The sequence below is a fragment of the Haliotis asinina genome, chromosome 11, assembly GCF_037392515.1.
Source record: "Haliotis asinina isolate JCU_RB_2024 chromosome 11, JCU_Hal_asi_v2, whole genome shotgun sequence".
NCBI classification, from domain to species: Eukaryota; Metazoa; Mollusca; class Gastropoda; order Lepetellida; family Haliotidae; genus Haliotis; species Haliotis asinina.
The window spans coordinates 50,033,740-50,047,611 of NC_090290.1; the positions used below are offsets into that span (position 1 = coordinate 50,033,740).

At 40.7% G+C, this 13,872-nt stretch overlaps 2 protein-coding genes across 3 annotated transcripts in view; both read right to left on the reverse strand.

Annotated features, from left to right (window-relative positions):
• Window positions 1-1,529: 1,529 nt before the first annotated feature.
• Window positions 1,530-6,613, reverse strand: LOC137256320 (polyunsaturated fatty acid 5-lipoxygenase-like). The gene is made up of 5 exons (XM_067794081.1): window positions 6,558-6,613; window positions 5,597-5,677; window positions 3,965-4,112; window positions 2,430-2,532; window positions 1,530-1,780 (listed from the first exon to the last, which is right to left on the reverse strand). The coding sequence occupies exons 2-5, from the start codon at window positions 5,667-5,669 to the stop codon at window positions 1,649-1,651; spliced, it is 456 nt and encodes a 151-aa protein (XP_067650182.1). The 5' UTR covers window positions 5,670-5,677; window positions 6,558-6,613; the 3' UTR covers window positions 1,530-1,648.
• Window positions 6,614-9,679: 3,066 nt separating this feature from the next.
• Window positions 9,680-13,872, reverse strand: part of LOC137255900 (transcriptional repressor NF-X1-like) — a 31,083-nt gene continuing 26,890 nt past the window's right edge. For both annotated transcript variants that reach the window (XM_067793484.1, XM_067793485.1), the window contains exon 23: window positions 9,680-12,959. In XM_067793484.1, the coding sequence (XP_067649585.1) occupies window positions 12,842-12,959 (118 nt within the window). In that variant the 3' untranslated portion in view covers window positions 9,680-12,841. The remainder of the gene's footprint in view (window positions 12,960-13,872) is intronic.

Below are 13,872 nucleotides of genomic sequence, written 5' to 3' on the forward strand. Positions count from 1 at the left end.
AAATAAGAAAACAAATCGTTTACCTTATACTCTCTAAGTCGGATACCGAACTAAGAAAACAAATCGTTTACCTTATACTTGCTAAGTCGGATACCGAAATAAGAAAACAAATCGTTTACCTTATACTTGCTAAGTCGGATACCGAAATAAGAAAACAAATCGTTTACCTTATACTCGCTAAGTCGGATACCGAAATAAGAAAACAAATCGTTTACCTTATACTCGCTAAGTCGGATACCGAAATAAGAAAACAAATCGTTTACCTTATACTCTCTAAGTCGGATACCGAACTAAGAAAACAAATCGTTTACCTTATACTCGCTAAGTCGGATACCGAAATAAGAAAACAAATCGTTTACCTTATACTTGCTAAGTCGGATACCGAAATAAGAAAACAAATCGTTTACCTTATACTCTCTAAGTCGGATACCGAACTAAGAAAACAAATCGTTTACCTTATACTTGCTAAGTCGGATACCGAAATAAGAAAACAAATCGTTTACCTTATTCTCTCTAAGTCGGATACCGAACTAAGAAAACAAATCGTTTACCTTATACTTGCTAAGTCGGATACCGAAATAAGAAAACAAATCGTTTACCTTATACTTGCTAAGTCGGATACCGAACAAAGAAAACAAATCGTTTACCTTATACTCTCTAAGTCGGATACCGAACTAAGAAAACAAATCGTTTACCTTATACTCGATTAGTCGGTCTCCTCTGAAGCCGTGCCCTCAGTTTCACTGAAGTATGTGTCGCTCCGGCAAAGGGGAATACCCTACTTTTCCTTGCTGCGGGAATGTCAGAGTTCAGCACTTTTGAATTTCACCAGTCATGCTCATAGTCCGGCCCTGCTGAAGTTACAACAACCTATCGTGTTCAGTTTATTTTCCGTGTTTATGTACCATGGCATCTGCACGGACGGGTTTCACAGCCGGTTGATTCCGACTTACACAATAACCTCTATGTTTAACGCAAGTAGCAAGTTTGTTTACTTTTACGTCACTTTGAATCTTCTTTCACCTCTATTTGGACGCATCAGCTTATCGGAAGAAAAGTATATTATATTAACTCTTTGGTGAAGGGGATTGTGGGTTAGCCTAGTCGTTAAGGCGCTCTTTCGTCACGCTGCAGATTCTATTCCCCACATGGGAAGAATGTGTGAAATCCATTTCCACTGTGTTGCTGGGATACGGCAGAAAATGGCGCAAACCCCAACACATACACCATACTCGCCCAGTGATCACACCTCCGCCCTCCGTAAACACCGCCACGTTCGATCCAAACCAAAATACGTTATTGCGTTTTTTAACTGTTTGGCCATAGAAAATTCCTGACAACACTGCAAGCTTAGGGGAATCTTAGAAACTGGTCTACAGCATCCAGTGATCAACAACATGACCCTCGATCTACCCGCTTGGGATACGATGACATGTGGGTCTGGGTTGCTGAGGATCAAATCTAACTAGGATATAGAAAGTTTCCTCCATAACAGATCCCAAACCCGAAGAATATTACGAAAAGGGTGGTGTCGATTTCAAAGTCTTTATTATGAATTTGTGCAGCCGCGTGATGCACGTGCTAACATCTGACGCCATAACTGATAGGGCGACGTGGAGGACGGTTGTTGCAACGATGGTGTTGCCAGTCAGGCTTGTTGAGGAAGTGGTGTGTATTTATACAGCTTCACCGTCGTGGACAAAGTACCATCTCCATGTTTCGTGGACAGCCAGCAGTGACAGGGGAACTCGTACACACCAACTCCATCCTCTATGGTGACCTGAAAACATATTTTCAGTTAACTTTTAAAAAGGCAACGTTGGAGGCACCTGAGTAAATTAAGAAAGTTAGTTAGAAAGACACGAGATGATTTGGGAGTGAAACTGATGTCAGAGCATCACAATGATACCTTCTTTTATCACAGACATTCTTCTAATAGAGATCGGTATTCACATCGCAAATACGTCATTCTTTTAATCTCCAGTGTATGACAAATGATATCCTCCGTCCATAAGAGATTCCCTTCCATTCGAGATCGGTACTCGCATCGCAAATACGGTGAACTTATCTCCTTTATATGATATATCGTATCAAAAGTCGTTGTCATGTCTAAACATGTCTGGAAAGGAAGTGCCAATGACGGACAGAGGAGCATGTACGCTTCTCGAACCGATTCTAGGAAACAAGAGCCCCTTTGGCTACATTGCAGAAGAAGCCAAGGGGCACTACTAAAATGGACATGAATAACAATGTCCAGTGATTCACATATTGGACTAAACTATTCTCGCACAGTCGACCAAAACGCACAACGTACACAAAACCAGACGACCCAGGTCGACATGATGAGGTTTCGGAATAGACGGGGCAGTATACTGTGCTCCAAATACGACCATGAATTTACGAATTTTTTTTTTCTATGAAGACCATACCTGTTCGATGTACCAACTGGGGTTGTGCCCGTGTGCGTCATGGCGGATATGGATACTTCGTAGGTGGCCGACAGATGGCTCGAATATTTCAACTTTGTCCACTCTGCAATTGATGGACCAAATCGTTAGTACAAGTCGTATCACATTGTCAGTATACGTCAAGACACCTGATTATTACCAGTCATATCACATTGTCAGTATACGTCGAGACACCTGCTTAGTACCAGTCGTATCACATTGTCAGTATACGTCAAGACACCTGATTATTACCAGTCGTATCACATTGTCAGTATACGTCGAGACACCTGCTTAGTACCAGTCGTATCACATTGTCAGTATACGTCAAGACACCTGATTATTACCAGTCGCATCACATTGTCAGTATACGTCGAGACACCTGGTTAGTACCAGTCGTATCACATTGTCAGTATACGTCGAGACACCTGCTTAGTACCAGTCGTATCGCATGGTCAGTATACGTCAAGACACCTGATTATTACCAGTCGATCACATTGTCAGTATACGTCGAGACACCTGGTTAGTACCAGTCGTATCACATTGTCAGTATACGTCGAGACACCTGCTTAGTACCAGTCGTATCGCATGGTCAGTATACGTCAAGACACCTGGTTAGTACCAGTCGTATCACATGGCTAGTGCACGTCGCATTACACGGTTCAATGGCACACACCGTATCACGTGGTTAGTACCAGTCGTATCACATGGATAGTTCAAGTCGTATCACATGGTTCATTAGCACACGTCGTATCTCATGGTTACTACAAGACTTAGTCGTATCACGTGGTTAATACCAATCGTATCACGTGGTTAATACCAATCGTATCATGTGTTTAGTCGCAGTCGTATCGCATGATTAGTTCAAGACATAACTAATTAATCAACTCTAACGCAGGATTAATACAAGTCGTAGAACAGTCTTAACGAATCGAAAAATAAACCAGTAACCTTTTGACAGGAAAGGCGAAAACAATACAGAACATATGGTTCATACAACACAGAACATTTGATTAATGTACAGCGGAACAGACGGTGAGAATGTGGCGAACCCTTTAAAGCTACAGGCTGTTACAACTGAATGGTGCTACCAAATAGATGGGTGAAATACGTCCCAATATAAGTAAACTCATAAACCTTCCAAAATCTGAAGATCCGAGCTAGAAGAATCCCAGTCACGTAGATCGATGTCCATGTGTTTATCACAGGATTGTATGGTCAAGGCTCGATTATGTACAGACCGCAGCAATACAGCTGGAATATTGAGTGCGGCGTAACATTAAACTCATTCACTTTAAAGCTCTACTGTATTTTAAGCTGCGAGATTGCCGACAGATGGGAACACTCACAGGCACTTGCTGTTTTCACACCACATATTATCTCTGAGCTTCATTATGAGAAGTGAGCGAGTCAGCGTGCCTAACCACCCGATCCCGTTAGTCGTCTCCAACGAGAAGCATGGCCTACTGAAGAAACATTCTAACCCGTATCTTTACTTGTCCATTAAGAAGAGTACTAACTGTCCTTGTCCGAACAGGTGCGTGTTTTCTGTATTGAGCTTCGCTTCATTGGTGACTCCTCCATCCCCCGTCATTGACAGAAACACGTTGGAATGGGTGCCCGCGTGAGATATACTCCCTGTCGTTATGGTAACTTCGAACTTGGTCACTGCAATGAACACCTTTACAGACATTCCACTCTTCAAGCTGCACATGCACGCATTTCCGATTGTGAAAAGGAAGGGTGTTGTTCACTATGAGTATGTTATCGTGGGGACGGTGGGGTAGCCTAGAGGTTAAAGTGTTCTCTCGCTACGAAGACCCGACATGAATGTGTGAGCCCATTTCTCGCAGCCCCTCCCCGTGATATTCAGCGCGTGAGTTTTTTTTATGCCACTGTTTACAATATTCTAGCAATATCACAGCGGGACATCAGAAACAGACTTCACACATTGTTCTCATGTGGAGAATCGAACTCGGGCCTTCGGATTTATGAGCAAACGCTTTCACCACCAAGGTTACCCCACCGCCGACCCGTTGATATTGATACAATATTGCTAAAACCAACTCACTCACTCGTGTTACGGCGTTACGGGTTAGAATCTAGATGTAATTCTATCGTCTAGGACAACAGAACAAAGGACTATAATCAGGCGATCCTAAGATCCGAAACTAGGACCAAAGGATCCTTTCTAAAGCTCGGGCTCGAAATTCGGCACAGTGTTGACGGTGCATTTTTAAGAGTGACTGGTTATGAAAGAGAATAGTAAATTATGGATAGAGTATGGTGGAACGTGAGTATTTAAGTCACTTTGCAATATGAACACACAATGCCAATTAGAAAGTGGGCAAATGCAAAGTATTATATTGTTTTTACGCCGGTTTTAGCGATATTCCAACAATGTCGTGGCCCCATCATGCAATGTGTTAATATGTGGAACCTAAGCTGTAACTTCGGGATGAAGTAAAGCCGGAAGTGACGTAGGTCAGAGAAGTTATCTACTTCTGACAACATCCGTGAAGATCCGGGTTATAATTGTTCTTCAGCAATCAATGCTTGTCATTAGAGGCTACTAACGCATGGTGAGACTTGCTGATTTGGTTGACACATGTCATCGTATACTTGTTGCGTAGATCCATGTTCATGATGTCAATCACTGGATTGTTTGGTGCAGGCCCGTTTACATACTGCCCGCATACTGCTCAGCAGAAAATTGCTGAGTGTGACTTAAACAACAAACAAACCTAGAAACATGATCGGGCGAAACTGGGATTGGCGCCAAGCACGTCAAGGGTCGTAACTCTTTCCAGCTAATTCTGGAGGCTTTGACGAGTAATCTCTCGTGCCTCTCTCGCAGAAAAAGTGAGATGCACCTAAAGTTAACTACCTTGCAAGGGTGATTGACCTAGCCCTATACTGACTCCGTTCCAACTAGTTCTTGTTTTATCCATTAATGCAGGTAGGGGCCAACATGTACCATGTTTTAACGTCAGGGTATGATGCGACAGGGGGTCGAACCAGCGACCTTCCGTTCTCCGGGCGGACACTCTTACCTACTTCACCACGAAGGAGGTCTTTAGCAAGAAAGAATTCAAAGAACATTTATTACTATTACAATCATACTGAAGCTAGACACATAATCAAATGCTTACCATCACCAATAAGGAACCGCTTCTCTGCAAACGCTGAGAGCCAAAGGCTTAGCAGTACAACGTAGATTTTCATCGTTGGGGCTGGAACCAAGAAAAAAGAAAAAAAAGATTTCGCAAATGCCTTTTGTGATAGCATCAACAATGGAACAAAGGACAGCACGGTGATCCAGAGAATACTTTGCAATGTCTTATTCATGTACTATTTTAAAATGATGTAAAATAAGGTATATTTTGTTTTTCTGGTGCATTGATAAAGCATGAAACCCGGTGGAAACTTGACAATGTGTTTATTTATTTATATAAATATTAAAACAATATTTCAGATTTTAAACGTGTAAAGAGAGAAATTTCACACGAGAGTCATATTAAGGTTGATTTGAAGGTGGGAGGCACAAACATCAAAAATCGGTTTACATTACTGTTGCACATGGTCTTTGGCAATATAGCCGACTTTAGTCACATGTGACGTCACGAGTGAACACGTCATGCGGAATGTGCATAATGGCCGCAGCTGATAGAACAGGGGCTGTTTTCGCGATTAAATATAATAAAAACACTTTAGCACTAAAAAGTGGGACGGAACATTTTACGGTGACTTTATCGTTCACCCAGTCAATTATTGCAATTTTCTATTATTCTGCTTTTGAAGCGAAGACCTTTCGTGGCCCACCACTCTATCAGCATGCACTTCATGTATAAATATATTTATGCATATTCAGACTGGGGACGGGGTGGCCTTGAGGTTAAAGCGTCCACTCGTTACTCCGAAGACGCATGGTCGATTCCCACAATGGTACAATGGGTAAAGTCCATTTCTGGTGTCCCAGCCGTGCTATTACTGAAATATTGCTAAATGCGAAAAAATGTAAATGACTGACGTACTGAATAATTTCGGACAGACAGGCATAATTTCAACAATGCCCAGAATTACGTGGAAGCATTATGACATTTTATCACTTACCATGTACGTCTCCCAAGCAGTTAATACTGTCTGCGCTTCAGGGACAATCACATGACCTAAGAAAGATGAGAATTGACAGGTGGGAAATATATCTAGCCTTTGTATTTAATTGCTACTGTTCATAGTGTGTGGAAAACTAGTGATTGTTTCCTCAAATATGAAAAAAATGCTTGACAGAAGAACTTTCCCAGATGAATGGAACAATGGAATAAATATCGTTTTCTTCAACTCAGGAGACCCAAAGGATCCAAACAACGAAAGGCCTGGGGTATTTCACTTCTCACCGTTATGGGTACAATATTTACGGATATTATTAGACTTAAGACGATGGGTTGAAACAAACGCACTTATATCAAAGTCAAGTTGGAATCCGTCCCCGTTACCCTAGGCACATCGCCTATTCGAGCTTCAATCACTATGCTCAAAATAGCTTTGTAAATCATGGGGTAGATTTTATTGTTTTCTAGACTTCCAAAATGCCTTCAATCTTGTGGACGGGAAAAGAATGTTGACTCTGCTGCTCCAATAAGGATGCCATGGAAAACTCAATAATCAATTTAAGAACGAGTATATATCTTTCAAGGCGTGTGTGAATGTGCAAGAAATCGCAAGTGACATATTCTCAACACCTGGAGGGGTTCGACAAGGCTGCATTCTTAGCACAGTGATATTTACATTACATATAAATGAACTTGTAAAAGCCATGTATATATCACGCACATGTGGAATATTTGTCACCCAAGATATTGAAGACTTGATGTTCATTCTTTTTTCGGATGACGTGTTATTTTCGTATACTGTACCACCATCAGGTTACAGAGACAGGTTAACAAATCTCTTAACAAATCCTACAGCTCAGAATGAGGACTACAACTGAATTTTAATAAACCCAAGATTGTAGTTTTTAGAAATGGTGGAAAACTAGCACAGCATGAAAACTGGACTTACAAAGGACTGCCGATCGAAACAGTCACATATTACTAAAGACATGGACTCATCTCCTCATCACGAGACAAAAGCACGTGGCACTCTCGCATAGCAAGCAATATAGAGACTTCCCACAGAATAAAAAGAAATAACGTTTTCCACTGCATGTACGGTATTTGACACTTTAAGTTTTACCAATACCCCTCTATTGAGCAGAAGTGTGGGGATACAAGTATTCAGTTTCAGTTGAAAAAGCTCAGGCAAACTACTTTAAACACCTTCTCAAAGTTGGAAAATTCGCTCCAAACAAGGCAATTCTTGGTGACACTGGAAGACATTGGGTTTTTACACAGGTAAATGCCATCGAGTACTGGGTAAAAGTTCTACGAATGACAGAACCGATCACCACGCACCACAGTGTTTCCGAATGCTTAAATCACACGATTATGTAGGAAAAAGAAACTGGACTTCTGATATCAGAAAAACATTTTTAAAGATAGGATTCTCACATGTATGGATCACACAGGCTGTTGGAAATGTAAACAAGTTCTTATCATGTTCAAAACAGAGCCTAAGATATATCACTCCAAAACCTGCATCATGGGACAAACAGTTCAAGTTCCCTTACCAAATACGCTTTATTCAGCCTTTCCCTAGAAAGAGAATGAGACACCACGAACATCATGAACAAACAACTAATAAGACTTTACTTCAAATCTAGAGACCCGTGAATGTCCAGGGGTAGAATAGGCCTTCAGCAACCCATGCTTGCCATAAAAAGCGACTATGTTTGTTGCAAGAGGCGACTAACGTGATTGGGTGGTCAGACTCGCTGACTTGCTTGACAAATATCATCGGTTCCCAATGGTGCAGATCGATGCTCATGTTGTTGATCACTGGATTGTCTGGTCCAGACTCGATTATATACAGTTCACAGCCATATAGCTGGAATATTGCTGGGTGCGGCGTAAAACTAAACTCATTCACTCACTCACTCAAATCTAGAGCATCGCTAACGAACTTGAAGATAAACAGACTAAGAACCAATAAAGATACAACGGCGATCACTCCCATCGGTGAACTTTGTAATGGTAAACTTGATGAAGACGAGAACCATGTACATGTAGGCTTTTGTTTTTAGTATAGTCCAGCGAGAACTCTACATCTACAGAAGCTACAGTCAGTCTATAGAGGACCACTAACCATTCAGGCTATTTTCACGTCACAAGACATTAATGTGCAGCATCTGACGACTATCTATCTCAGTGAAATATTTAAAGTAAGATCTATAAGAAAATCACGTGTAATTTATGTTTTATTTGGCAGCTGTATCAGAGGCCTCAAGGCCCAAAACTACTGAATAAACTTTTGTTCTGTTCTGAAAAGTTTTGCCGTTAGTGCTTTAACCACATTCACGATCACGTGGGTACTGTGGTGAACAGGGCGGGGTGAGTGTGGCTGTACGCCACGTTTAGCAAAGCCCCAGCAATATCACGGCGGGGGCACACCTGAAGTGGGCTTCACACATTGTGCCCATGCGCGAGGAGCGGACGCTCTATCCATCAGAATACTCCACCCCGTGTGTAACCAGAATAGACTCACGTCTGAAAAACCAATCACTGAATCAATAATGACGTTATCGATATCTATTCTTCTTCCCGCCATTATGGTTTACAAATTAAGATACAATTCAGCAGAGATGGGTCTTCTTGTCTACTTTTGTATATAAGAATGAGGCCTAGGAGGGGTAGCCTTGTGTTGGCTCGTCACGCTGAAGACCCCGTTCGATTCCCAACATAGGTACAATGTGTACCCATCTCCTCAAATGCATGACCTGGGTATCAAATGGAACACTCAGCTGGTCGAATTAATTTCAGTAAAATGGGGGAGAAGAGGATCTTATTAACGTTGCGTTTGTGCGAACCATGCATGCATCTGTAGATTGTTTTTTTTAAAGAATGTTAAAACATTGTTGACGATTTCTCGACACTGAGGTGTTAAACGGTATCCTTGTCTCGGCTCTTCGGCAGTCACCTGACAAAGGCACACCCCTTCACAATAATAGACCCATCCAGTTGTGACACGTTCACACAATGCATTAGTATACACTTGATCAGGTCAAACAGAACAAGCTGTAGTCAGCAATGAATCTGTGAGCCTGGAATCGCTAAGAAGAAAGGACACGATGACACCAATAAACAACAATCGTTTATTTCACGATCATGGCATGTGACAATACTAAACATTTCAACAGAACTCAAAGAATTTACGATCACCCAGTTCTTTCATAACATACCACTAAAAAGAAGTTATCACACATCTTTCATATCACTGTCTTCAATCTGGCATAAAATATATTAGAGCAAAACCATTATGGCATGTCATGGGTATAACCTAAATTCAAATCCTCAGTTAAAGCTATCCCCTTTGCTTGGACTAACTGGCTGTTTGGGCGAGTTGATGTGGTCTAATATTCTCAATGAAAAGCAAGTGAAGCGTGTGACAAAAAGCAACACAAATATCATAGGGGCTTCAAAAGCTGTACAATCATTGTGACCTGGAATACACCAGTGCTTCTCAAATAGATAAAGAACATCCGGTTCTTTCATATGACTAGATTTAATTCTGTCCATCATGTACAACACTCGATGCATCAATGAAACTTCACCTATTTCTTGTGTTTACCATGAATTATAATAGCGAGTGAGTGAGTTTAGTTTTATATCGCGCTCAGCAATATTCCAGCTATGTTGTAGCGGTCTGTAAATAATCAGAGTCCAGACCAGACAATTCAGTGATCAACAGCATGAGCATGGATCTGCGCAATGGGGAACCAATGGCGTCTCAACTAAGTCAGCAAACTTGACCACCCGATCCCGTTAGTAGCCTCTTATGACAAGCATAGTCACCTTTTGTGGCAAGCATGGGTTGCTGAAAGCGTGTTCTACCCTGGACCTTCACGGCTCATCCCTTTATACAATTAAAGACATACGGGGCACTCTATACTCAGACTTATACTAAGTTCATCATTCTGTATGGTGGGGCGGACAATGATAGTAAATATCTGTGATCTTTGATAGGTGTTGTTGTTTAATGCCACATTCTGTACATATAATGGTGTCCTGTAGGTTGGCTGATTGGTTGTTAAACACGGTACTCGGCATTATTCCAGCTATTGGCTATGACTGTGTCTTTAAATTGTCTTGGTCAGACAATCCCGTGAACAACATCACGAGCATTGTTCTACGAAATAGGATACGATGGCATGTGTCGGCCAAGTAAGCGGGTCTGACCATCCAATCCTGTTAGTCACCTCCTACGACAAGAATGGGTTACTGAAGACCAATTCTAACCTGGACCTTCAGGGATCATACCTGAATTGCCAGACAATAATTATCCATGCATGGTGAAATTTAAGCCGTTTCAATATAACATCACTGGACATGAAAGAACAACATTCTTGAGGGCCATTCATATGTGATACGTGTTTCTTATCTCCTAGCTCATCCTCAAATGAGATTTTCTCTAATTATGCAACTTATTTATAAAATTTAGTTCCCAAGGTAACGGTTGTTAAATAATTCATGATGTACAGCAAGTGAATTGCTTCAGAACACGTTTTTGTAAATGTTATTTTAAAAAATGACCAAGTTGACCTGGATATTGTGAGTGTGCAACTGTAAGGGTATTTCTTGTTCTCACCTTAGGGAATAAATTTCTGGCCAATGAGATGGCACAGTATCTAACGTGTTTTCATGTCACGTCAATGACCTCTGTTCGATTCCCCACATGAGTACAACATGTGGAGCCCATTTCTGGTGTCTCCTGCCATAATATTGCTGGAATATTGCTAGAACCTGAACTCTCTAAATTAGAAATTTCAACACCAATCAGGAACATTGACATTTTTAATATTTCATCATTCATGTTGGGATGAAAATTCTGGGCAGACAGGAGACGGGGGAAAAGAAAACATACAGTCAGCCATAGTTTTAACAATAAAATGAAAATGTATAAATGAAAAACATCAGCACTGTGTATGCCACCTCACTTCTTCACATGTGTAATAATTTCTTAAAACGAATTCTGTGAGGACATCTGTTTATGTCAAAATACCATATATACACAAAAACAATAAACAAATTCATTTATCACAAGACCATTCAAATGGTTATGACATTCAGACAGGCATGATCCCACACATGGTAACACCTCATTGTGTGCTTCTAAACAATTGCTAAGATATCAGCCAAATTATCATCTTAAGTCCCATGTGCAGTCCATTGCAAATGTTGAATAGTATTGAATGCCACGAAGTGAAGACATTGTGAAATATTCTTCACTTGTGTTTCCTCACAGTATGCAGTTACCTACAATGTCCCAAGCTCTTGGTTGATTATATTTATAATTATTATACCATATATAAATGTAACAAATGAAAACCCTAAAGTATTAACAAAGCTCCATATTACTATCCAGATCAAAGGATCAGTCTGCACTCAGTGTCCACTCTCAGCTGTGGGACCAACCATTTCATACACAGGGAGGTGTAGGGGGAATTCATGTTCTTCATTCTCAAGGAAAGAAATTGTACAAACATGATACTATCTGCTATTCTGTACATGATGTAATGTTCTGAGAAAGAAACACTCTTGGATCAATGAATGAATAAAATATGTTAAATCTTAAAGAAACTGATGCCTCCCCTACACCCCTTCATGAATACCACATGGCATGTCCCTTAGGATGTGACATCATCAGTCATGCAGGACAGCAAATCAGCCAAATCGTCATTACTGGATTTTCACAAAAATCAGGTTCTTATTTCTTATTTATCGATATGAACGTATTTTCAACAAAAGTAAGAAAAAGTAAGAAAAGTTCCAGTTAAAAATATATATATATTTTTTGATGATTAACTCATAGCTTCTGAAATTATCACCAGTGGCATAAATGTATTTATTTGATTTCATGTTCATAATTCATCAATCAGCTGTAACAGAATCAGGAATGACTAGAGTTATGTCCCTTGACAAACTGTTGCACTAGACTCGAAGATTCATAAGAAAGTAAATCTCTTGCAAACTTGTACAAATCAAGAATAATGTTATTACACTGAGGCATCAGAATAAACAAGTGCTAAACATAAGATGAAATCTTGGCTGACTGATATTCAGGTACTAATTTCAGTACTAACTCTGTCATTGAACAAACAGTGGATATGACTTATTGCATCTTTGTGACCAGTTTGATTTTATGATTTCTTCAAGTATCACAATTTGAATCATAAACACTGAAATTAACACACAACAAAGAGGTCTCCCTTCGAAAGATGGCACTTCTGTTATATATGTCAATCAACTGACAGAGAAGTCAAAGTAGTCAATGGCTGGAGTGGTTGGGATTCTCTCTCTCCGGTTGTGGGATGGGGAGCTGGTCTCCAGCTTCACCACGTTAGATGCTGGGGAGCCTTGTCTGAAAATTAAAAACCAAAAGCATGATTATCATACAACATAATTACTTCATTTACAAAACCTGTGGCCTAATGCTTCATGTCAGTCAATCTCACAAGGCTGCCCATGTGGTGTAGTGCTTAGAGCGCATGCCCAGAGAGCGTAAGGTTGTGGGTTTGATTCTTGGCTCGGTCATACAAAATGATGTTTAAATATGGTACCTTGGTCCCTGTCTGGCACTCGGCATTAAACAAGGACTGACTGGCTTGGAGTCAGTATAATGTGTCTGGGTGGGATATTCATCCTTAACTCAGTGAGCTAGCACTATAAAACCAGCTGAAGTGTGGGCTCAGTGTCATATGAGTGAAATATTTTCGAGTACGATGTTCAACCCCATTTCACCGTATCTCAAAGTAAATAAAATTAACTGTTTGACAATTGGAAATTTTAACTATAAATTGTATATTTATATACTTATCCTATCTCACGATTTGCACTTCTCTCTCTTGCTTCGACGCTGAGTGGAAAGAATTAGAACTTTCCTGTAGGCCTCTCTTGTCCATATGCCCGTGTTCCCTAGGCTGCTCTCCTTACAGGACGGGTCCCTTAGCCCATGCAGAGCATGCAGCATGCTCCCCTATCTACCCACGTGACTACCTCAGAGAGATCATTCTTTCTTGGAGCCCACGTCTAAATCTGTGTAGTGGGGAGGCTGGGTGGGCATACATCGCGTGAGATAGGATAAGTATATAAATATACAATTTATAGTTAAAATTTCCAAATTTTTAAACTTATCCTATCTCACGATTTGCACTTATCCCACGGTTGGACATCGGGTAACAGATTACCCTATGTCTCAAAGCACTGACAGTATTACTGTATAGGCTAAAGACAACCGTAGGTAGCAATGAACAAGAGAGGTCGCATCCAACTAG

Excerpts from the sequence above, each read along its gene's own strand:
- LOC137256320 (XM_067794081.1), bottom strand. The coding sequence starts at position 5,669 with ATGAAAATCTACGTTGTACTGCTAAGCCTTTGGCTCTCAGCGTTTGCA. Across the intron at positions 4,113-5,596 it reads GCGGTTCCTTATTGGTGATG|TGACCAAGTTCGAAGTTACC; the intron begins GTAAGCATTTGA and ends TGTTCATTGCAG. Across the intron at positions 2,533-3,964 it reads CACCTGTTCGGACAAGGACA|AGTGGACAAAGTTGAAATAT; the intron begins GTTAGTACTCTT and ends CATCAATTGCAG.